Source organism: Saimiri boliviensis, chromosome 9, assembly GCF_048565385.1.
Source record: "Saimiri boliviensis isolate mSaiBol1 chromosome 9, mSaiBol1.pri, whole genome shotgun sequence".
NCBI lineage: Eukaryota > Metazoa > Chordata > Mammalia > Primates > Cebidae > Saimiri > Saimiri boliviensis.
Window position 1 is genome coordinate 72,273,038 of NC_133457.1, and position 24,611 is coordinate 72,297,648.

General features: G+C 49.4%; 1 protein-coding gene across 5 annotated transcripts in view; it reads left to right on the forward strand.

Annotated features, from left to right (window-relative positions):
- The window catches only part of NINL (ninein like), a 177,398-nt gene extending 156,926 nt beyond the window's left edge, over window positions 1–20,472 (forward strand). For 4 of the 5 annotated variants that reach the window (XM_039479599.2, XM_074406142.1, XM_074406143.1 and 1 more), the window contains 7 exons: window positions 3,059–3,163; window positions 4,598–4,667; window positions 9,875–10,033; window positions 11,103–11,216; window positions 14,052–14,222; window positions 15,973–16,086; window positions 19,370–20,472. In XM_039479599.2, the coding sequence (XP_039335533.2) occupies window positions 3,059–3,163; window positions 4,598–4,667; window positions 9,875–10,033; window positions 11,103–11,216; window positions 14,052–14,222; window positions 15,973–16,086; window positions 19,370–19,561 (925 nt within the window). In that variant the 3' untranslated portion in view covers window positions 19,562–20,472. The remainder of the gene's footprint in view (window positions 1–3,058; window positions 3,164–4,597; window positions 4,668–9,874; window positions 10,034–11,102; window positions 11,217–14,051; window positions 14,223–15,972; window positions 16,087–19,369) is intronic. The other variant, XM_074406145.1, reaches the window with a different exon arrangement.
- Window positions 20,473–24,611: the final 4,139 nt, after the last annotated feature.

Below are 24,611 nucleotides of genomic sequence, written 5' to 3' on the forward strand. Positions count from 1 at the left end.
GGAGGCTAAGATGGAAGGATCACCTGAGCCTGGGAGGTTGAGGCTGCAGTGAGCTGAGATCATACCACTGCGCTCCAGCCTGGGTGGCAGAACAAAAAAAGAAGAAAGACTTTCCCTGTTGTTCGTATGGATTGCATTAGTGTCTTATGAAAACCTCTCAGCCATTGCTATTAAAATATTGCCTCTCCTCCCACTGTTTTCTTCAATTAGATGCATGGTATTAGATCTTTTTGCTTTCTTAACAGACTCTCTTTTATATTTTCCATCTTCTCTCTGTATCACATTTGGGGTATTTTTTTCCATACCTCTGTGTTCCAGGTCAGCATCTCTTTCATTCAGCTCTGTGTAATCTGCTATTTATTTATTTATTTATTTATTTTTTTGAGACGGAGTTTCGCTCTTGTTACCCAGGCTGGAGTGCAATGGCGCGATCTCGGCTCACCGCAACCTCCGCCTCCTGGGTTCAGGCAATTCTCCTGCCTCAGCCTCCTGAGTAGCTGGGATTACAGGCACGTGCCACCATGCCCAGCTAATTTTTTGTATTTTTAGTAGAGACGGGGTTTCACTATGTTGACCGGGATGGTCTCGATCTCTCGACCTCGTGATCCACCCGCCTCGGCCTCCCAAAGTGCTGGGATTACAGGCTTGAGCCACCGCGCCCGGCCTGTAATCTGCTATTTAACCCGCTCTATGAGTTTTTATTTTGACATGGACTTTTTGTTCATTTCTAAAAATTCTGTTTGGTCCTGTCTGATCATTGTCGATAGTTTCTTGTTTGTTCATTGTTTCTTTCTGTCTTGTATTTATGCAAACATTTCATAACACTCAGTTTGTATCTAACAGTTCCAATACCTGCAGTTTCTAGGGGATTGAATCCTGGCTTCTGGCTTCCACTGTCCTTTATAGGTGGCTTTGCTCCATGTATGTTCTGGTGATCTTTGATTGTGAGCTCCTATTTGCTTGATGTTAATCTCTGAGAATGTACAGAAACTTATGTAGGATGCTATTGTTTTTGCAGAGAAGTGGGAGGCTACTAAGCTGGGACCATCTGAACCTCCTTCTAGGGCCCTGGCTGGTGCAGGTGTCCACAGTGCAGCTTCTCCATTCTGCTGATAGCAGTGCTGACATAGGCATTGGTTGCAGGGTCCCCCCAGCTTTGTATTGCATAATGCTCACAACTTTGGTTTCAGCTTCCAGGATTTTGTTTTGTCTGGAGACTCTTGGAGGTTTTGTTTTCTTTCCATGAGGGCAGTCACGGAGCTTAAAATCAACTTTGTGCAGGATCTAGTTGTTGGGCAGTTGTGGGGTGGATTGGGGGAGCAACCCTCAGCTTATCGGCCTTGCATCAACTTGTTCCCATTCTGGAGTCAGAGCGATAGTTTCAAAACACCGAACTCTCCTGTTTCACTCTCCTGCTTGAAACCCTTTGCTGCTCTTAATTCTGATGGCTTCTATTTTTCTCTTTAGTTCCTCATGAGATAAAATGAAGGCATATGAAGAAGATGCTTACGTTTACTATTGTATGCATAATACATAAAGTAGACTGGACGCGAGAGGATCACCAGGAGTTGCAGACCAGGCTGGGCAACATATCGACACCCCACCTCAACCACAACAAAAATTAGCATGGCATGGTGGCGCATAACTATTGTAGTCCCAGCTTTGGGGCCCAGGAGTTCAAGGCTGTAGTGAGCCATGATTGTGCCACTGCACTCCAGCCTGGGTTATAGAATGAGACTCCATTTCAAAGAAAAAATAGTGCGTAAAGTGAATATGGTGAGAGCATGTATCTTTCAGTATTTTCAGAAAATACTGAAGCTAATGCCATATAGAGGCATACTGGGGAAGTACACATTAGTCTTACCAGTCAGTATCAAGAATCCATCCTCTGGGTAGCAAGAATGGGTTTTAAGCTACTTCACTAGTGATTTTTTTTTTTTTTTTTGAGACAGAGTCTCACTCTGTCGCCAGGCTGGAGTGCAGTGGCGCGATCTCAGCTCACCGCAACGTCCGCCTCCCAATTCAACCTATTCTCCTGCCTCAGCTTCCCAAGTAGCTGGGATTACAGGCAAATGCCACCACACCCAGCTAATTTTTGTATTTTTAGTAGAGATGGGGTTTCACCATGTTAGCCAGAATGGTCTCGATCTCCTGAGCTCGTGATTTGACCGCCTCAACCATACAAAGTGCTGGGATTACAGGTGTGCGCCACTGCGTCCGGCCAGTGACCTTTTTTTTTTAAAAGACAGGGTCTCACTGTGTTGCTTAGGAGGGTCTCAAACTCCTAGGCTCAAGCAGTCCTCCTGCCTCAGCCTCTCCGGTAGCTGGGATTACAGATGGATGCTGCCACACCTGGCTCCCATTAGTGATCTTCATTGGTAAATTGCTCATCTGTCAAATCAGTGGCATTACCCAAGCAGAGACTCTGAGTTGTAAGAAAACAAAGATGGCCCCAGGCAGACTTGGTTCACATAGTGGCTGTTTATCCCTCCCTTTTCCCACTTTGGGATTCACCTAGCAAAGCTTTCCCTCCATGCATTGATGTGGGCATCTTCTTAGGTTTCTCCTAGGGCTGGTCTCAGAGTGGAGAATAATGGGTGGGACTCTTGTCTAAGAAGGAAATCTCTTCCAGGTATCTTGGCCTTCTGATTCCTGTGTTTCTTAGCTCGACGCTGGGTTCACTGCTGGGGGATGAGTTCCCTGTAATACTGAGGACTCACACCCAGGACACGCATGTGTTTGGCGAGAGGCCACAGATGCAGGAGCAGGTCAGCTGTAAACTCAGCATAAGCAAAACCCAAGGTGGCGAGTGCATTTGTGACTTGATGGTGTAGCAGTTTAGAAGCTAAGAAAGCTTCGTTTTCTGTGGCTTGGCTCTTGGAGATGCAAGATGTTAACACCTGGTGCAGGAGGAGGGAAAGAAGGGGCTTCCAGCGCCACCTCCAGGTAGGGACAGATGGGGATGCATAGTTCTCAGGACTTCCAGCTGCAGAGCCAGGCTCTGTGACCTCATGTGGCTCGCTAAATGCTCACCAGTCTTTTCTAAATTTTTATGCAGACTCGAGTTTCATAGACTTACTGAAGAAAACACTTTGTTGAAAAACAACCTGGGAAGTGTTCGGCAAGAGCTTGAAGCTGCAGAAAGCACTCACGATGCACAGAGGTAAGGGCCACGCCACACCCAGACCTGGTTTTGTGTTTTGCTCTCTGCAGAGTGACCTTAGGCAGTCTCCATAAAGACAGTAGAAAATGTTCTCAGATTAGCTCTGCATTCCAGAAAACCCTAAGCCGTGAGCCTTGTTAACTTCTAAAAGATCGGCAGGTATGGGAGGCTCTGGGGTCCTTCCTCACGTGGGCGGCTCCTGAATGCCTTGGTGTGGGAAGTGGGACAGAGCACCCTCTGCGTGGTCAGGACTGAGAATGGAGCCCCATCACAGGTGCTGTTCACTCCGCAGAGATGCTCCATGTCGCACTTAGGGGGAGGCCACAACAGTGTCCGTAGCCGTCAGAGGTGCTCCTAGGGTCCTCTCCTGTTAAGAGTTTCAGCTCTATCTTCCTCAGAGGGTTATTGCTGGTTTATCAGTTTCAGTGAATGAGAGCTGGGGGAGGGGATGGGCGTGAAGAGGGCCAGGAACCTGAGCATTGAGGCAAGAGGGGTCTTGGGGAGGGGTACCAGTGAGAGTCATGGGAACAAGACAGGGGTGTGCCCACCAGTGAGACTTACAGGACAAGGCAGGCGGGCACCCACCAGTGAGGGTCAGGGGACAGGGCAGGGGGGCACCCATCAATGAGAGTTAGGGGACTGAGCAGGGTCTACCCATCAATGAAAGTCTGGGGGGATTGAGCAGTGGGGGGGACCCATAAGTGAGAGTTGGGGGACGGGGCAGGAGTGTCCCCTCAGTGCAAGCCAGGGTAGGGCTGGGACTGAGGAAGGGAGAGTTTGTGTCGTGGGGAGGGTGGCTTTCTGCTGTCACTACTGTAGCCATATCCAAGGACTATTGTTTGGCCTTTTTTTTCGAAGTGTGCAGCTCAAGGTGAGCTTAGCTCTCACAGACAGTGATTCTGAAATGGTGGAATTGCTGTGATGATTAAAGTAGTGAGTCCCAAGCAGGTACCCAGGGATTGCCATTCCATGACAGCAATTTTGAAATCTTTGAGATTTCCTTCAGAAACCACGTTTTTCTCTGAATTTCCTGTGTCTGTCAGTACCCTGCTGATAGCAGGCCTCTGGAGATGCCAGGCTGTTTCTAATCACTCTACTGAGTGAAGTGTTACATGTTTTATAAAAGAAATATTCATGTATTTGATTGAGGAATATCATGCAGGGTGTGCATTCTTACAATGCTGGCAGTGTGTCAGCTCTCTAGTAATCCGACAGTTTCACATTCCTAAAGTCTTTGAGGTTTGGGATTAGGACGGGATTTTCATCATCATTAGCAACAGCAGCAGCAGGGACCAAGACGGGCTGGAGAATGCCAGGGGCAGGTGTGAGCGTCTGTGCTGTGGCTGCAAACCCGCATGCTGCTGGGTGCTGACCAGTAAAGAAAGCACTGGTTGGTCACAAGTGGTATCACTGTTAATTTTGCTTCTTCGACAGGAAAGAAATTGAGGTTTTAAAGAAAGACAATGAAAAGGCCTGCTCTGAGATGGAGGCACTCAACAGACAGGTGACGTATCAATGCCTGGCACAGAGCTCATACCACCCTTCCTTTTTTTATATTATTTTAAATTCATTTTAAACTTACAAAAGGAAGTAGAGAATGTTCTTCTAAAAGAGCTGAGAGTCAGTTGCTGACCAGCTCCCAGGCCCCATCAAAGTCAGGAAATGAATGTGGCTGTGACTGCAGTCAGGTCTGCTGGTGGTCCCAAGGGTGTTCAGAATTGTGTGGCATGTAGTAGTTGGAACCACAGGCATCCCCTGCAGGGTCCCTTTGGTGTTTTGGTCTAGAAGCTGCTCACAGCTTCCCACAAATGCTGGCAGGCGGGTGGTGCCTTGGCTCCCACAGTGGGACTTCCTCTGTGTGGTGAGTGCCTGAGAGTCTGCATTGTCCTGAGGCCCCGCTGCTTGCGGAGATGACCCGTCTGGAGCTTTCCTGGGCCTAGAATAGCTGCCCACCCATCGCTTTGCAGCCTCTTTGTGGCACCTTTGTAAATAGACTGTAGGTATTCATTTGTTCTCTTTCTCCCCCCGCCCTTTTTTTTTTGGAACAAAGTCTGCGTCTGTCAACCAGGCTGGAGTGCAGTGGTGGGATCAGGGGCTCACTGCAGCCTCAATCTCCCAGGCTTAAGCAATCTTCCCACCTCAGCCCCACAAGTAGTTGGGACCACAGGTGCACTGAGGCATGCCCAGCTCATCTTTTGTATTTTTAGTAGAGAGAGGGTCTCACTATGTTGCCAAGGTTGCTCTCGAACTCCTGGCCTCAAGCAATCCTCCAGCTTCAGCTTCCCAAAGTGCTGAGATTATAGGCATCAAACACTGTGCCTGGCCATCCCCCAAATTTCGGGGGTTTTTTTTAAACACATTTTTATTCTATCACCCAGGCTGGAGTGTAGTGATGCAATCTCGACTCACTGAAACCTCCACCTCCCGAGTTGAAGCAATTCTTCTGCCTCAGTCTCCCTTATAGCTGGGATTACAGGCATGTACCACCACACTGGCTAATTTTTGTATTATTAGTTAGGGACGAGGTTTCACCTTTCTGGCCAATCTGGTCTTGACCTCAAGTTGTGTCCCTGCCTCAGCCTCCCAGAGTGCTGGGAGTATAGGTGTGAGCCACTGTGCCCTGCTTACCCCAAAAATTTTATTATGAAAAACTTTAAACAAAGGAAAGTTGAAAATACAGTTATTACCCACATACCACAACATTAATGCAACGGTTATTGACATTGCCTGTGTGCTTTAGTTCTGTTCATATCTGTATATTTCACATGTACGTGTGTGTGTGTGTGTGTGTGTGTGTGCGCGCGCGCGCGCACTGAACCATTTAAAGGTAAGTTACAGGCTGGGTGCGGTGCCTCACGCCTGTAATGTCTACATTTTGGGAGGCCAGGGCGGGTGGATCACTTGAGCCCAGGAGTTGAAGACCAGCCTGGGCTACATGACGAAACCCCATCTCTACAAAAAAAAAAAAACATTAGCTGAGTGCCTGTAGTGCCAGCTACTCGGGAGGCTGAGATGGGAAGATGGCTTGAGCTTGGGAGGTTGAGGCTACAGTGAGCGACGATCACATCAACTCCAGCCTGAGTGACAGAGTAAGAACTTTGTCAATAATAATAATAATAATAATGTTTCAGATGTTGTGATATTCCACTCCTAAATATTTTAACAGGTATCTCTTAAAAGGAAGTGCATATCTCCTGTTTCACCACACTGAAGGAATGCTGTCATACTTAAGAAACTTAGCAATCAGGCTGGTGTGGTGGCTCACACCTGTAATCCCAGCACTTTGGGAGGCCATGGCAGGTAGATCACAAGGTCAAGAGTTTGAGACCAGCCTGACCAACATGGTGAAACCTCATCTCTCCTAAAAATACAAAAATTAGCTGGGTGTGGTGGTAGGTGCCTGTAGTCCCAGCTACTCAGGAAGCTGAGGCAGAGAATTGCTTGAACACGGGAGGCAGAGGTTGCAGTGAGCCGAGATCGTGTCACTACACTCCAGCCTGGCAACAGAGCAAGACTCAGTCTACAAAAAAAAAGCAACTTAGCAGTAGGTACCTCATATCCAGTATTCATACCATATTCTCATTTCTCCAGCTATTAAAAAGTATCCTGCACAGTAAGTTTTCTGGCAGTAGGACGCAGCTGGGGGTGCTACATTGTGTGTAACTATCACTCTCTTCAGTTGTGTTTAGCTATCAGATCAACTTGCTGGCATAAACCGGCCACTTGATTGCATTCATACACCTGTGGGTCAGGCATTCAGAGAGGCATAGCCTGGATAGCTGTCCCTGCTCTGTAGCACTGGGGCCTCAGCTGGGAAGGCTATACAGCTGGGGTGACCTAATGGCCAGGGCTGGAGTGGTCTGGAGACCCCTTCTGCTCATGTCTATCTTGGGCCTCTCCTCATGGGGCTGGGCCGGGAGAGAGTGTTGTGAGGGGGTGTCAGGGAGCGAGTGTTCCGGGGCAGCTGATGGGAGGTGCATGGCTCCCAAGCCCTCCTCGGAAGTCACCCCACGTTATTCCCATTGAGTCCCTGGAGCCGTGGGGAGGCTTCTCTGATGGGCAGGTGTCCACGTCACGTTGCAGAAGAGGATGTGGGATGGAAGAGAAGAGGCTGCTGGAGTCTTCTTTGGACAACATGTCCCCTGTAGGGTCCCTTTGATGCTTTGATCTGGAACACCTGTTTACTTTAACATGTGCCCAGGACATCTCATGTTGGCTTCTGAGTGAAAGCCAGATGAATGCAAGTTTAAAATTAAAGAGGTGGCCAATGTGAACCTCACCAGGGGCAGGTGACATATCTGCCTCCTGATGCAGCTCCCCGTGCAGTGTCTGCCCAGGAACGCATCACTTGAGTCACAAGGAAGCACCAGACAAACCCCAAATGGGAGAGGATGGAATTGTATTTGTCAAAAAATGTCAAAGTCATGACAGAGGCTGAGGAGACATTCCACATTTGAGGAGGCTAAAACAACAGGACAGGGCCCGGCCCAGCTGATTCTGTACCAGGAAGGATGCTGCCAGGCTTGTTTACAAAGCACAGTGTGGGGACATCGAGGCCACTGTCCTGAAGCAGTAACTGCACAGCAGTCATGTGAGAGCTGCTGTCCCTGGGAGGCAGGTGGCTGCGGAGGAAGGAAGGCATCGTGTGCACACCTGTGTGTGTTGGGGGCAAAGCAGATGGGAGGGGTGCTCTCAGCTAGAAGCTGGGATTGAAGGCAGGTGGGTTTCCTTGGTCATGTTCTAGTCTGGCAAGTGTTCTGTAAGTCTGAAATTACTTCCAAATGAAGAGTTGTATGTGTGTGTCTGTGTGTGTGTTTGTTTTGAGACAGAGTCTTGCTCTGTCACCCCAGCTGGAGTGCAGTGGCATGATCTCAGCTCACTGCATCCTCTGCCTCCCAGGTTCAAGCAATTCTCCTGTCTTAGCTTCTGAGTAGCTGGGATTACAGGCATGCGACACCACACCCAGCTGATTTTTGTATTTTTAGTAGAGACGGGGTTTGGCTGCACTGGCCAGGCTGCTTTCAAACTCCTGGCCTCAGGTGATCCTTCCACCTCAGTGTCCCAAAGTTCTGGGATTATAGGCATGAGCCACAGCACCCAGCCACCAAATGAAGAGTTTAAATGTTAAAGATGAATAGAAGAAAATCTATTGTGTTTACCTCAAAAACCGAAAGAAGATTCCGTTTCTACTCATTAAATCAAGGCTGTCTTTAGAGGACAAGGTGAATATGTGTCAATATTAAAACAATTCTGATTTTCACAGTAAAGTGTAATAAAACCAGTGAGCTCTATATTAGACATCACTGCCACACATGTATGTCACGGGGGAAGTTTCTCTTAACCTCAAGCCCGAGGTTCTAGGGAAGGGATGAGGTAAGGTTAATTTGCAAGGAATCGTCATTAGAAATATGGACTTGCTATCTTGAGTAAATCCAAATGGAAACAGCATCCCAGTTTCCTTACGTGCCTGAAAAACCTACAAAAATAAAGGCCGTGGTTGTTGGCATCACTCTGGGAAGGTGGCATGTGTGGGGCTGATTGTGCTGAGAGTGGGTCAGAGGATGTCGCTCCAAACCCCCGAGAGCGGCAGCGGGTAAAGGCAAGTAAGCACAAATGTGGCTGCATGAAGATATCCTGACAGGTGACTGTGGACAGCAGAGCCTCCACGCTGCAGGCCACGTGGTTACCTTCCCGCCGCTGGTGCCCTGGACGGTGCCCTCACGGGTTCACCCAGTGAACATTTGCTGAAATCCACTATCTGTGGGGGGTGCTATTGAGAGAAAGCAAAATATACAATTTGATAAACCCATGTGCCCTGCCGAGAGCTACACTTGTGTGTTCAGTGATGGAGATCAGAGGAGACTTGGAAGAGGTTAATATACCTCAAGTTTAAATAGGTTGCTTTTTCCATTAAAATTGCTATCTATTTTTAAATATATTAAAATAATCGTGGAGGAAATGAGAAAAACATGAAGGATCTTCTGAACAGTGGTTTGTACGCTAATGGCATATTCTCCCCTCTGGTGGCCTAGATGTGTGTGTTTCTCCCAGGGACTGGAGTGGGGCTTTCTGTCCTCAGCAGTGGTGATGTTTGGGTCCATATCGTCTGCATAGTAGCGTGTCAACTGCCCCCATGCAGTTGGTGCCAGCAGCTTCCCGTGTCTCCATCTGTGTTCACCAAAAACACCTGAAGACATGGCCAGACATTTTCTCAGGAGCAAAGCTGTACCTGGTTGAGAGCAATTACAATGATATGAATTGAGCTGCTGGCTTAAAAGCATTTTAGGGGATGAGGCGGGGCTGGGCTCAGTGGCTCACCCCGTAATCCCAGCACTTTGAAAAGCTGAGGTGGGATGTTCTCTTGAGGCTAGGAGTTCAAGACCAGCCTGGGCAACACAGAGAGACCCTGTCTCTATTAAAAAAGCAAAACAACAACAAAAAAACTATGTGGGCATGGTGGCGCATGCCTGTGGTCCCAGCTACTTGGGAGGCTGAGGCAGGAGGATCGCTTGAGCCCAGCAGGTCAAGGCTGCAGTGAACCATGAATGTGCCACTGCACTGCAGCCTGGGCAGCAGAGCCAGAGCCTGTCTTGAAAAACAAAACAAAAAACTACTTAATCAAAAGATAGCCAATGATGGGCAAATAAATATATATAAAATAAAAATTAAAAACTTTTTTTCATATGTATTTAAAAACTTTTTTTCCCCTAGAATCAGAACTACAAGGATCGATTATCCCAGCTCAATGACAGGGTTCTTCAACTGGGACAGGAGGCTTCTACCCACCAGGCCCAAAATGAGGAGCATCGTGTGACCATTCAGCTGTTAACACAGAGCCTGGAGGAGGTGGCATGCAGCTGGCAGCAGCAGGTGGGCAGCCCCAGCCGCAGGTGGCTCCACCCAGGCTCCATGGGAGGCTGGGAGCTGCAGGGTGGGGAGGCGGCTGCACACAGGTCAGGACATACCCTGAGGACCCTGAAGGGAGGTGCCACCCAGCAGCAGAGTGAGGGACTTCCCAAGCCTGCCCTGGAGAAATAAGTGGACTGAGCTGTGTTGGCAAATCCCAGTATATAAAGAAAATAGCAGAGGCCAGGCTTGGTGGCTCACACCTGTAATCCCAGCACCTTAGGAGGCTGAGGCGGGCAGATCATGAAGTCAGGAATTCAAGAGCAGCCTGACCAATATGCAGAAACCCTATCTCTACTAAAAATACAAAAAATTAGCTGGGCATGGTAGCAGGCACCTGTAGTCACAGCCATATGGGAGGCTGAGGCAGGAGAATCACTTGAACCAGGAGGCAGAGGTTGCAGTCTTACCACTGCACTCCAGCCTGGGCAACAGAGCAAGACTCTGTCTCAAAAACAAACAAACAAAAAAAAATAGAATAGCTTTACGTGCTGCTGACAGAGGAATGAATTGGTGCAAAGTTCCCAGAGGGCAGTTTGGCAAAATATACACTTAGAGGTTGAAGAAAGTCCACACGCTTTGACTTCATGGTTCCGACAGGGATGTTTCTGAGAGCCTTTTGGAAAGATTCAGCTGCAGCATTTTCCTTGCTGTGCTGTTTATAATAGCAAAGCAGAACAGAAATCGGCCGAGGCACCAGCAGGAGCTGAGGGAGTCTGGATCACAGCACAGCCATTGAAAACCATGTTTTCAAATCATAATTAATGCCCTGGGAAATACTCCTGCTGTGGTGAGGAGACACTTCCTGCAGTGCGTGGTGCACCCGACACTGTCTCACCAGGGAGATGCGTGTGTGCAGAGGAGGGCCCCGGGAGTGACTGTGGGATGCGGGCCTGTCCTTGGCTGGTGGGTTCATAGTGATTTAAATTTTGTAATTTTTTTTCTTTTCTGTAATTTCCAAAGTTTCTCCTCAAATTATATACCAGACTGCTAAGATACTTCTTGACTTTTGCAACTGATTTTTTTAAAATAGAGTGACCAAATCCAAAAACTTGAAGTTGAACTTGAACGCCTGAATCAGGAATGTCAGAGCATGCGACTGTCACAGGCAGAGCTGACCCAGACCCTTGAGGAAAGTCAAAGCCAGGTGGGTGTGAGTGATGGCTGGGGCACTGGGTCCAGTCCCACCCGGGAGCAGCCTCACTGCAGTGCCGACGCCAGGCTTCCTCCAGTCCAGAGAGGTTGTTAAGCTGGCCAGGTGCTTACCGGGCCCAGGACCAAAGCTGCTCCCAGTGCAGAGTTGGTTTGACTGTGAGCAAGCACTGTGGAGAGTGGTGACTCAGTTTACTTACAAGGGAAGGAATGTGGTCACCATGCCTTTGGGTGAGCCCTCCACAGAATGGAGAAGCCAGAAGCAAGCCCAGGAACTGTGTCATCAGAACCCAGGCAGCCGGCCCCAACCCTGGGGGGTGGGATGACACGTACACTCATGGGCATGCATGACACTGGCCTCTGCCCCAGCCTCCAGGTGCCACACCTGCTGGCTCCACAGGTGAGAGGCGGGGAAGGTGCAGGCACAGGAGGCTGGGCTGTGGTGGCAGGGGCTCGTGGCCTGGGACAGACAGGTATGCTCAGGGGGAGCTGAGCAGGGGCCTCAGGGAGGGGAGCTGGCTCTTTCAGGGGATGCTTGTGGAGGGGATGGCTCAAAGGGGAGGGGAAGAGCAGATATGTGATGGCCAAAGGTGCCTGGAGAGCGAGTGCCCAGTGTGGACACAGGTGCGGGGCACACTTGAAAGCTTGGGGGCTATGGAGAGGAAAGGGGGCTGTGGGAAAGGGTCTCTTCCTGTTTGCCTGTGAGGCTTGGCTGAGTCTCCCAGTGCTGGCCCTGGCGCCCTATGCAGAGGCACCCCCTAGACATCCTGAGGCACAGAGGGGTAAGCTGGGCACAGACCCCAGGGCTTTCTGAGGTGCTTTGGGGGCTCCTGTAGGCTCTTGGCCTTGCAGCTACAGGCAGTCAGTTTCCTAGAGGCACTGCTGTGTATTTGGGACACACTTCTCTGCTTTTGAGTCTGAAAGGGACCCTGGAAAATTGCCCAGGCCATTCAAAGTTCGAGTCCTTTGAGGCTGAGGAGTAAGACTCACCTGAAAAGGCAGGAGAGTTCCACACTCCTGGGGCCATGCCCGCCACCAGCCTCTGTCAGTCGGAAAGCACCTCACTGTCTGTCCTGCAGCCTTGTGGGCTACACCCCTTTTCCTCTTGATTTAGAGGAAGATACCCCCCACCAAAGCACATGGCTGCCAGTATCAGGAAGGTGGAGGCTTCCAGGGTAGCTCAGGAAACTCTGGAAAAGGCAGATGGGGCTCCCTGAGAGTGGTCCCAAGAGGCAAGGCCTGAAGCTGATGTGGTCACCGTTTCCCTGTGGGAGGGAAGCCAAGGCAGTCACTGTCATGCCTGTGTGTGGCTCAGAGGAGGAAGGCCCCAGAGGCCAGAGCAGACAGGAGGGATGGTGCCTCACAGGGGAGCTCAGAGAGCAGAGGGACGGGGGCTCACAGGGCCTCCTCCACGGGAAGGTGGGAAGGGTGGCTGCACTCAGGGTGGGAGGTGATGCCCCGTCTAAGGCTCTGCCTCACCCCAGCACCCAGAACACAAATGTCCTTGTTTCTGGTGCGCCCCTGGGACATCTTTCCCTGTCCCTGTGACTGTCAGGCAAGGTCTGTAGATGTGGCCTATCCTGTGTTGAGGAAGGAGATGAAGAGCACTGGACATCTCTCTGTTCATAGATGACCATAGGCAGAGACCCCCCCCAACCCCCTGCCTTGGGCTGGACCCTGGCCTCACTCTGGAGGGACTTAGTTGGCTCTGTGGGGAGTGGTGCAGTCTGAGGACCCATGAGCATCAGAGCCCAGGTAGTTGGGGCACAGGACCAGAGCCTTCTTGGGTGAGTAGATGTGCTTGATGCCTGGGAGTCCAGCAGGCCTGGGGGTGGCAGCCAGAGTGTCTGGAATGAGCCTTTTGGAGAAGGCTGCGTTTGGTGGAGATGTTCCTTTCTATCGCAACCCATAAGCTGCCCTCCAGGGCCTGAAAAATGTGGGATGCATCTCTCTGGGGTGACCCCTGCCTTAAAGAAAGGTGGGCTTTACCTGGCCCCCTGAGATGGCCCCCAACTCAGCTGAGTCAGTGCAGGGACTGCTGAAGGGAAGCTGGGCCTGGCAGTGTGGGCACAGGGCAGGGCCTTCCCTCTCCACCATGTGGTGATGTCAGGCCCTGCCCAAATGTGACCCCAGATGGAACGTGACTCCCACTCCTGTCTGTGGGGTCTCAGGTGAGTAAGGTGGCGTGGCCAGTTTTATAGGGTGCCGAGGAAATCTCAATGAAGCCTCCAGTCAGCTGGATGTAAATTGTGTTTGGATCTTGCCTCGAGCTGCTTAATGAAGGGGCTGGCGTAGTGGTGCACAGTTCACTGTAATGACTTTGCCCAACTCCAGCGGACCATGCTGTCTGGGAAACCAGATGTTGCCAGGAATTGCAGCCCCAGCCCCACCTTCCCTTTAGTGGTCCCTGTTTTCTGGGTAGAGTCTGTGGCTGGTGTAGCCATGTTCGAGAGTGTGAGCTCTCCGCTGAAAGGAGAACTGGCGTGGGTCACTGTTTGAAAAGAATCAGGCCCCAGCAAGGTTTGCTGAAAGCTAACACTGGATGCAGCAGTGGGTCTGTGAGTCTTACAGGAAGTCAGTGTCGCTGTTTTCAGGATGGTGGACACGTTTTCTGCACTCTAGCACTGTGTGGAAGTGCTGGCTGACAGCAGCCTGGCTGTCCAAATTCCAAAGAAATGGGCTCCTTCTAAATTCGCAAGTGCTGCTACATACTCAGGAACCCATGCCTTCCTTCCCCTTGTGGGTGGGGGTGTCCTTGGAGGGAGAGGGCACCCTACCCACTGTGCCACGTCTCAGCAGCCGCACTAGAGCTGTGTCTCCTCCTGTGCAGGTGCAGGGAGCTCACCTGAGGCTGAGGCAGGCCCAGGCCCAGCACTCACAGGAGGTCCGGCAGCTGCAGGAGCAGATGGGTCAGCTGGTGCCCCGGGACCACGTTGTTGAGCTGCAGCACCTGCTCCGTCTCCAGGGAGAGCGGGCCGGGAGACACCTGGATGCGCAGCGGGTGAGTGGGGATCCGGCGAGAACTGGCTGATGAGGAGGAGGGTGAGGCGGGCCCACTGGTCCTCAAGTTACCCAGAAGCTGCCCAAGTATAAATACCTGAGTCACGTACGTAGCATGTCAGACAGTGAGGAAGGCTGTAAAGAGAGGGTCAGTGTGGTTCTAAACAGGGCGGCCAGACAAGGCCTCACAGGTGGCCCCTGAGGTCATGAGACCTAAAGGAGGTGGTGAGGGAGTGGTGCCGGGTTGCTGGGTAGAGTGCAGCAGGGAAGCAGCAGGTACAGAGGCCCTGGGGTAGAGGATACTTGGCGTGTTCCAGGGGAGCAGGGACCAGAGGCCGAGGGCAGAGAGCAGAGGGTGACAGACTGGGCCTGGCAGGTGCCACGGGCCATGCAGGTGGCGGGAGATGGGAGACAGCGGCTCAGAGCATGGACTGTGGAGGCTGGGATCCTGCCTGCCCCCTCCCAGCTGAGTGACCTTGGGCAAGTGAACCTCTCTGTGCCTCGGTTTTCTCATCTGTAAAGTCCTGCTAGCTGTGGTGTTCCCTAAAAGGCTTATTGGGAGGCGTCACTGAGTTGTCACTTTTAAAGCACTTGAAGGGTCCTGGCATAGCCGTGCCCTATGCAAGAGTTTAATTCAGAAGGCTGAGAGTATAACTGACTCCTGAAATTCCCAACATAGTTCCTGATTCATCAGGGACAGACTTCAGGGGGGATCAGGAGCCAGAGGGCAGAAGAAGGAATTGGCACACGACCTGAAAAGTGGGTAACATCGGATGTTTGTAAAGTGTAAATTCTAATGAAGAATAACCTTGCAACATTACACAAAGTGGTCAAGCTAAAGTTAAGTAACGCTACATTATTGACAAAACAAAGTTAATGAGAATCCCCCAGGAAAAGATACTGCCATGGCGAGGGAAGCTCACTTTGGAGTTATTTGTGGTTAAAATCCTAGGACCAGTTCTCTGAGGACAAATGGATCTGCTGATTCTTGCTGAACTACAAAGAGAAAGGAAAGCTGTGTGGTTTGCAGAACATTTTAAAACTATTGCTCTGTACAGATGAAAGGTTACCCACAGACACTGTCAGATGTGTACATTTGCGCTGATTTCCATTTTATTTATTTATTTTTGTGACAGAGTCTCACTCTGTCACCCAGGCTGGAGTGCAGTGGTGCAGTCTCGGCTCACTGCAACCTCCACCTCCTGGGTCCAAGCGATTCTCCTGCCTCAGTCTCCTGAATAGCTGGGATTACAGGTACCCACCACCACGCCTGGCTAATTTTTTGTATTTTAGTAGAGATGGGGTTTCACTGTGTTGCCTCAGCTGGTCTCGGACTCTTGAGCTCAGGCAGTCTGCCAGCCTCGTCTGCCAGCCTCGGCTTCCCAGAGTGCTAGGATTACAGGTGTGAGCCACTGTGCTGGCCTCTTTTTTGTTTTGTTTTGTTTTTTGAGACGGAGAATCACTCTGTTGCCAGGCTGGAGCGCAGTGGCACAATCTCGGATTACTTCAACCTTCGCCTCCTGGGTTGAAGTGATTCTCCTGCCTCAGCCTCCCGAGTAGCTGGTACTACAAGCGCCTGCCACCACGCCTGGCTGATTTTTTTATTTTTAGTAGACATGGGATTTCATCATGTTGGCCAGGATTATCTCGATCTCCTAACCTCATGATCTGCTCACCTTGGCCTCCCAAAGTGCCAGAATTACAGGTGTGAGCCACCCTGCCTGGCTGCCTGTAACCTTCTTTTATGGCAGGAGGAACATGAGAAACAGCTGAAAGCCACAGAAGAGCGAGCAGAAGAGGCGGAGATGATTCTGAAGAATATGGAAATGCTGCTCCAAGAGAAAGTGGATGAGCTGAAGGAGCAGGTGAGTGATGGGCACTGCTGCTTCCGTGTCCACGCCCTCTTCTGAACGTTCTCCACTTTTATGGCTGTGCAGGCAGCTAATATAGAGAGAGGCTGTCTTGTCACATAATTCCAGGGAACTAAATGCAATACCCTACACTTCAGGGGCACAGTGCATTTCTTTTCTTTTGGGAATGGTTTTAAGATCTGGCCTTTGGGTGTTCACATATACTGAGAAAGGACCTCATCCTTCATCCGCAGGCGTCCTTGAGCACCTCTTGTAAAGCCTTCCTAGGTAGACCTGAGATGAGCAGGGCTGAGCCTGCATCCCAGACCTGATCCTCTGGAGACAGAGGCAGATGCTCCCATAGAGCATAAATGACCTTGCGCCACGGTAGTGCTCTGAAAAAGAGAGAATAGGGCGCGATAGAACATGAGGTCAGGAGTTTGAGACCAGCCTGGCCAACATGGTGAAACCCCATCTTACTAAAAATACAAGTAGCTGGGCCTGGTGGCGGGCTCCTGTAATCGCAGCTCCTTGGGAGGCTGAGGCAGGAGAATCACTTGAAACTGGAAGGCAGAGATTGCAGTGAGCCAAGATCGCACTACTGTGCTCCAGCCTGGGCAAAAGAGCGAAACTCTGTCTCAAAAAAAAAAAAAAAAAGAGAGAGGGAGAATAGAGGTGGAGGGTCTGAGGGAGTGGTCAAGGCCACTTTGGAGAGCCAGTTTTGGGCAGATGCCCACTGACCACCACGGGAAGGTCCAGCTGTGTCCTCAGCAAAGGCCAGGTGGCATTTGGAAGGCTTACTGGGTGGGAGATACACACATCTCCTTATGTGCTGGGGGACCCCGAGAAGGGCGCATTCCAGGCAGGGGACAGCCGTGGACGAGGTCGCCATGGCTGGTGTGAACTGGTGGGGCTCAGTTAGGCGGCACCCATCATGTGTGTCCTGGAAGCCAAGATCAGGGGTTTGGGTTTTATCATAATAGCAGTTAGGAGGCATTGGGAGATTTTAAGTAAAAGCATGACAGGATTTTTTTTTTTTTTTTTTTTTTTTGAGAGTGTCACTCTGTTGCCCAGGCTAGAGTGCAGTGGCACGATCTCGGCTCACCGCAACCTCGACCTCCTGGGTTCAAGCAATTCTCCTGCCTCAGCCTCCCGAGTAGCTGGGATTACAAGCATGCGCCCCCATGCCCGGCTAATTTTTGCATTTTTAGTAGAGACAGGGTTTCATCATGTTAACCAGGATGGTCTCGATTTCTTGACCTCGTGATCCACCCGCCTTGGCCTCCCAAAGTGCTGGGATTATAGGTGTGAGCCACCGTGCCCGGCCGGATCTGTCTTTTAAAAGAAACCACAATGGGGAAAAAGTCACTTCGGCTACTATAAGGAGCAAAGACCAAAAATGAGGTGCCACAGCTCATCTGGTCTGTAGACGTTCACAGTCTAACCCAGCAGGTGGGAACTGACGTGCAGCAGTGCTGCACCCTGAGGGCTGATGGTACAGGGTGTGGGTGGGCCCCGAAGGTGTGGGGTGCACACACAGAAGAAGCCTGGCCGTGGACCACATTCAGTGTTAGGAGACGTTAGGAAAAATGTGAAAACCTGGAGAAGTATTTTTGCTCCATTGTGATCCAGTGTGGATTTGTCTACACGATGGATCCGAGATCAGCCCAAACTAGACAAGGCATTTTTGGAAGGTGCCCAGTCCCTCTCTGGGGCCACCCGTACCTGCCCAGCTCTGTCCCTTGCTGGCACCTCCAGTCCCTCTCACCCTTTCTCGCTCGCACACACCCACAGTACTCAGTTGCCTGTCTCGCCAGCAACACCCGACTTCCGGTTAAATCCTGTGGCTCCTACACACCTGCCCTGGCCCTGAGCCCAGGCCACAGCCCAGGGCCTCAGTGCTGCCTGTCCTGCACCTGTCCCCTCCCCTGCTTGCTGGCACTGTCCTCTGCAGTGGACTCACCTCCTCCCCACTGTGGGGTACCCATCCCTCCCTCCCCTGCAGATCCATCCCTTCCCTCCTCTGACCCTCTAGCTCCCTCATCTCTCAGCTGTGTTTGCTGCTTGTTTTACTGGAAGATCAGAAGCACTCAAAGAGAACCTGCAGGGCCCTCCACACTAATGGCTTCCCTGTGTCCTGCACCCGCCTCCGTAGCTGCCCTGCTGTCCTGGAGCCTTGCTGCCACCAGTACACAAACCTCAGGAGCTCCCAGCCCTTCCCCGGCCCTGTCAGTTTTTTAATTCTCTTCACAGAAATGCCCTTGAAGGAGCTGCCTGCACCATCTCATCTGCTCTCCCTGCCAGTGGCTCCAGTCCAAAAGCTTAGGATCAGGGCTCACTCCTTGACCCCATGTCCACATCTACACCATAGCCACATCTTCAGAGTGGACACAGACCCTAACTACTTCTCACTAACCCTTCTCCGGCATGCTAACTGCCTTCCTCGTCTCCTCCCTTAATCTTCTGTCTGCACAGGAGCAATGCAATTCTTTAAAGACACACTGAATCCTGTCCCTCCTCCACTCTGAACCATCCAGTCTTCCCATGTCTCTCAGAGTAAAATATGGTGTTCACAGTGGCTTCAAGGATCCAGCCCCCTGCCTCAAAGCTGTGATGCCTCTGCCTCCCCGTCAACCGTGCCCTGCAGCTGCAGTGGCCTCCTGGCAGCTCCACAGTTGCCCTGAGCAGGTGCTCACCACAGGACCCTTGCACTTGCTCTTTTCTCTGCCTGGAATGTTCACACCCAGAAGCCTTAGCGCTCAGTCCCTTGCTTTCTGCGGCTCTGTGTTGAGATGTCCTCACCGAGTGGCTCTTTTTCACCCCAACCAAAATGGGACAACACTTCCCTCCAATTTGTTCTCATGCCAGGTTAACAAAACGTCATTATAATGCAGTATTTATCCTAGAACTTTGGGAGGCTGAGACAGGTAGACCACAAGGTCAGGAGTTCAAGACCAGCCTGGCCAAGATGGTGAAACGCCATCTGTACTAAAAATACAGAAATTGGCTGGGCGCAGTGGCAGGCGCCTGTAATCCCAGCTACTCGGGAGGCTGAGGCAGGAGAATCACTTGAACTTTGGAGGTGGAGGTTGCAGTGAGCTGAGATCATGCCACTGCACTCTAGGCTGGGCAACAGAGCAAGATTCCATCTCAAATAATAATAATCCAGTATTTGTGTCAGATTTCTAAGAACCCAAAACTATGGTTTGAATAAATGTGAAAGGATAAAAGAGAGCAGGCTGCATTGTAGCGTTTCTCCACCGGGCTCACACAAAGCATGGCTTCCTCTTCTCCCTAGTTTGAAAAGAACACGAAGTCTGACCTGCTGCTGAAGGAGCTGTACGTGGAGAATGCCCACCTGGTGAGAGCACTTCAGGCCACCGAGGAGAAGCAGCGAGGTGCTGAGAAGCAAAACCGCGTCTTGGAAGAAAAAGTTCGCGCTCTCAACAAACTCGTCAGTAGGATTGCCCCGGCAGCCCTCTCTGTGTAAAGATGGATTATTTCCTGGGATTCATTAGTAAGCACATCTTTTAAATTAAGCCACCCTGATGCCATAGTTTCCCATGGCTCGTGAGTCGTGAGTCCTGGTACATCTGAGGATTGGGATGATTTGTTCACCCACCAGACATTTAATGAATGGTCTGCCCCGGGCAAGACAGAGGTGGGGGAATATATATGTTGCAAAGGCTGTGTTTTTATTAGCAGTCCTGAGCAACTTCCCTTGGCAAAATTCCCAGTTTTGCCACTCACTGGAGCCAGATTCTCGGAGCTGTCAGCAAGGAGCAGCTAAGTGAGCAGTTGAGGACAGCACTTTCCACGTGCAGGCAACGACCTTCTGACCCTGGCTGTCGGACTGAAATGTAAAATCAGGGCTCTGCACAGTTTTGCCATTTTACTGTTTTGCTCTGAGCTTAGGTTATTAGAACTCTTGGTAAGGGGTGCGTACACACATTCCAGAACGGCTTCACTCGCTGGGAACGTCAACCCCGCAAGAAAGGAGGAGAATCCCCTTCTCCAGGGACCCTTGTCTGAGGTCTGTGGACTCAGGGATGATGGTGTTTATTGCAAATGCACAACCTTTTTCGCATTGAAATGTCATCACACTGGAAATTGCACTATATGTAAAAAAAGGTATAGATTTATATTTGAAATGTATATAAATTATGGCCATATGGCTGACTGGAATGTACTACTGTAATATAAAAAGTCACTGTATTTGCAATAAATTCTTTTCTATTAAAATTGACCTTTTTTTGGTGGCGGGGGGAACTCTTGCTCTGTCGCCCAGGCTGTGGTGCACCTGTGTGATCTCGGCTCACTGAAACCTCTCTCAGGTTCAAGCAATTCTCCTGCCTCAGCCTCCCAAGTAGCTGGGATCACAGGCATGCACCACCACACCCAACTAATTTTGTATTTTTAGTAGAGATAGGGTTTCTCCATGTTTGTCAGGCTGGTCTTCAACTTCCAACCTCAGGTGTTCCACCAGCCTTGGCCTCCCAAAGTGCTGGAAATAAAATTGATTTCTAAGTTTTTTTTAAAAATTTTTTAAACTATAAAATATCTCAAACATATAGAAAAATAGTATATAAGAAACACCATGTGCCCATCAACAGATGTAGTAAGAATAACATCCTGCCACAGCACTATGGAGTGGGGGAGCATGTTCTGTTCTCAGCCTCCTCCCTGTTCCTGGGACAGCCGCCATCCCAGCTCTGGCACGCCTTCTCCCCTCTGCAGGAGAAAAATGTCACAGCACCATGGAAAGATAACAAAGCTGGAACAGATGGAAAGGGTTCTTAGGAAGATTCGGCAACATGAAGTTGACGGTTCTTCAAAGTTTACTGGTAAATGTAATTAGTCCTAACAAAGAGACAGATGTTCCATGCCCCAGTCAACCCCAGAATTGGACAAGACATACTAAAGTTGTTACATACAACGAAATAAGCAAATGAAACAGGAAAACTCTGACAAAGAGCAATGCATGGGGACTAGTTCTACCAGTTATTAAAATATGTCCCAATACAGTTTATGTTAACACAGGTATATGCATTTATCAAAACTCATTGAGAAGTACTCTTCTTCATTCACTTTGGGCTTCTGAGACTGGAGTAACCAGGAGACCTGAACAACATTATCAACATACTGACATCCAGAGCCTACCACACGACACCAGCAGAAGCATATGCAGCCAAATACTTACCAAGACATATTCTGGGCCAGCAAATCTCAAAAAATTTACAGATTCAAGTCATACGATGTTTATGCTGTGACCACAATGGAAATAAACTAGAAATCAATCCCCCAATATTTGGAAACTGAACAACATACTGAGTAACCCATGAGGCAAAGAAGAAATGAGAAGTGGGAAATTAGGAAATATTCTGGATTGAATGGAAATGAAAACACAATATATCAAAATTTGTGAGGCAGAGCAAAAGCATTACTTAGGGGAAATTTCACAGAACCAAACACCCAGATTAAAACAGAAGAAAGGTCTTGAATTAATGACTTCAGCTTCTACCTTAAATAAGTAGACAAAAGCAAATTAAACCCAAAGTCAAAAGCAAAGGAAATGATGATGATCATAGCAGACAACAAGGAACAGAACAGATTGGCTGTGGCATGCTGCAGGTTAAGTTTGGTTGGCACGGCCATGCTCAGTTAGATTCCCTATACCTGCTTTGTGCTGCAGTAGCAGCATGGAGTAGCTGTACAGGTCATGTGGCCCACAAAGCCTAATACACAGAAAACATTTGTTGACTCCTGAAATGGAATCTTCTGTCAGTAAACCAAAGGCAGGTTCTTTCAGAAGATTAAAAAACTTCCAGTTCAATCAGAATAAAAGAAAAAAAACTAACAGAAATGAGAGGTGATATCACTATAGTCTACAGATACACAAGCATAATAAGGCAATATTATGAATAACGTTTTAATTTTTTTTAGACACTATTGCCCAGGCGGGAATGCAATGGCATGATGGTAACTCCCTGCGGCCTCAAACTCCCACTTCAGCCTCCCGAGTAGCTGAGATTACAGGTGCACAGCGCCACCCCTGGCAATTTTTTTTTTCCAGTGTCTCGCTATGTTGCCCAGGCTGGTCTCAAACTCTGAGCTCAAGCGATTCTCCTGCGTTGGCCTCCCAAAGTGCTGGGATTACAGGCGTGAGCCACCATGCCTAGCCCATGAACAACTTTATATAAATAAATTTGGTAACTTAGATAAAATGGAGAATACATAAATTGCCAAAGCTCATTCGAGAAAAAAATGGACAACCAGAGTAGCCATGTATTTATTTAAAACGCCAAAACTGTGGTTAACCTTACCACAAAGAAACTTTAGGCCCAGATGGCTTAAATACACATTCTATAAACATTTAAGAAATAAATAATGCCAAGTATATAAAACTTACAACAAATACGTTGGTTTCATTCATGGCTTCTGGTTCATAACTCCCATGGCCTTCGTTACAGTCTTTTGTTGTAATGCTGGGGCAGTTCTGTCTCAGAAGACAGTCTCTCTTTCTGCCCTTATGCCCTCCTTTCACCTGCTCCTTTTTCTCAAGGCAAGAATATTCCCATCTTTCTGTCTTGGAGCTGGCCGTAAAGAAATTCTCTATGATCAGAAGGGGCACTGCCCCATACTCTGAAAGAAGGAATGCAACAAGAACCTGGCGTTGGACGGCACCACTCAGACTATGAGCATTAGATCATACACTTTTTGTCCAATCCTACCTCTTCTTGGTTGTCAATCATGCCTATCCAGTGAGATTTCCAAAGGCCCAATAGGAAAGGGTTTGGAGAGCTTGCAGATTGCTGAACATATGGGGAGTTTCCTGGGAGGTGGTGAGCATCGATGGAAGCTCCATGTCCCATCCCCATACCTTACCCTATGCATCTCTTCCATTTGGGTCCTTTCATCTGCATATTTTACCATATCCTTTATAACAAACCATTAAGCTTAAGTACTTCTGAGTTCTGTGAGCTGCTCTAGCAAATACAGGTATTGATCGACTTACAACCTATGCAACTTACGACCATTCGACTTTACGACCACAATCGCTAGCCATGATTGCTCTTCCGTGTCTGGCAGCGCAAACGTTGCCCAGCTGGGCGTAGGACAATGCGGACCAGCTTCCAGCAGCACTACCATCTCTGCGTGCACCATTTCAACTGTTATCCCAGACTCGGTACAGCAAACTCAACTTACGACCAAATCGTGTTACGACTGGTGCCAGAACCAATTGTGGTCGTAAGTCGAGCACTAGCTGTAAATTGAACCCAAAGAGGGGGTCATGGGAACTCCACCATGAAGCTTGTTGGTCAGAATTTCAGAGGCCCAGACTCGACTGGTGTCTGAAGGGAGGGCAGTCTTGGACTGGGCCCTGAGCCTGAGATCTGACTCTATCTCCAGGTAGTGTCCGAACTGAAATAGAGGACAAACCTGGTGTGCACTGCAGAACTGATTGCTTGCTTGGTATGTGAGAAGAACCCCCACACATTTGGTCACAGAAGTCTTCTGTGTTATTTGTTGTTGTTGAGTGACAGTTTTTTTCTATGCAGTAAACTCTTCCAAACAACCAAAGAGGAGAGATTATTTTTCCAAGAACCACAGACCAATATTCCTCATGCACACTGATGCAAAAATTCCACAAAGTTTTCAGGCCAAGCATGGCTCATGCCTGTAATCCCAGCACTTTGGGAAGCCAAGGTGAGTGGATCACAGGGTCAGGAGTTCAAGACCAGCCTGGCCAAGATGGTGAAACCCCGTCTCTACTAAAAATACAAAAATTAGCTGGGCGTGGTGGCAGGCACCTGTAATCTCAGCTACTTGGGAAGCTGAGGCAGAGAATGGCTTGAACCCCAGAGGTGGAGGTTGCAGTGAGCTGAGATCATGCCACTGCACTCCAGCCTGGGTGACAGAGTGAGACTGTCTCAAAAAAAACAAAAGTTTTCAAATAAAATTCTACAAAAAGGATAATACATCATGACCAGGTGTAGTTTATGCCATGAATGTAGGTAGGTTTAACACTGAAAACTCAATTGATCAATCAGCCACCATAATTCACCAAAATACCAAACTAAAAGATGAAACCATCTCCACAGTTGGAGAAAAAGGATGTGACGAACTCCAGCATCCATTTCTGATTTTTTAAAAAATTCTCGGGCCGGGCGCGGTGGCTCAAGCCTGTAATCCCAGCACTTTGGGAGGCCGAGGCGGGTGGATCACGAGGTCGAGAGATCGAGACCATCCTGGTCAACATGGTGAAACCCCGTCTCTACTAAAAGTGCAAAAAATTAGCTGGGCATGGTGGCACGTGCCTGTAATCCCAGCTACTCAGGAGGCTGAGGCAGGAGAATTGCCTGAGCTCAGGAGGTGGAGGTTGCGGTGAGCCGAGATCGCGCCATTGCACTCCAGCCTGGGTAACAAGGGTGAAACTCCGTCTCAAAAAAAAAAAAAAAAAAAAAAAAAAAAAAATTCTCAGTAAACTAGTGTATTATTTCTGTTCTCATGTTGCTAATAAAGATGTACCAGAGACTGGG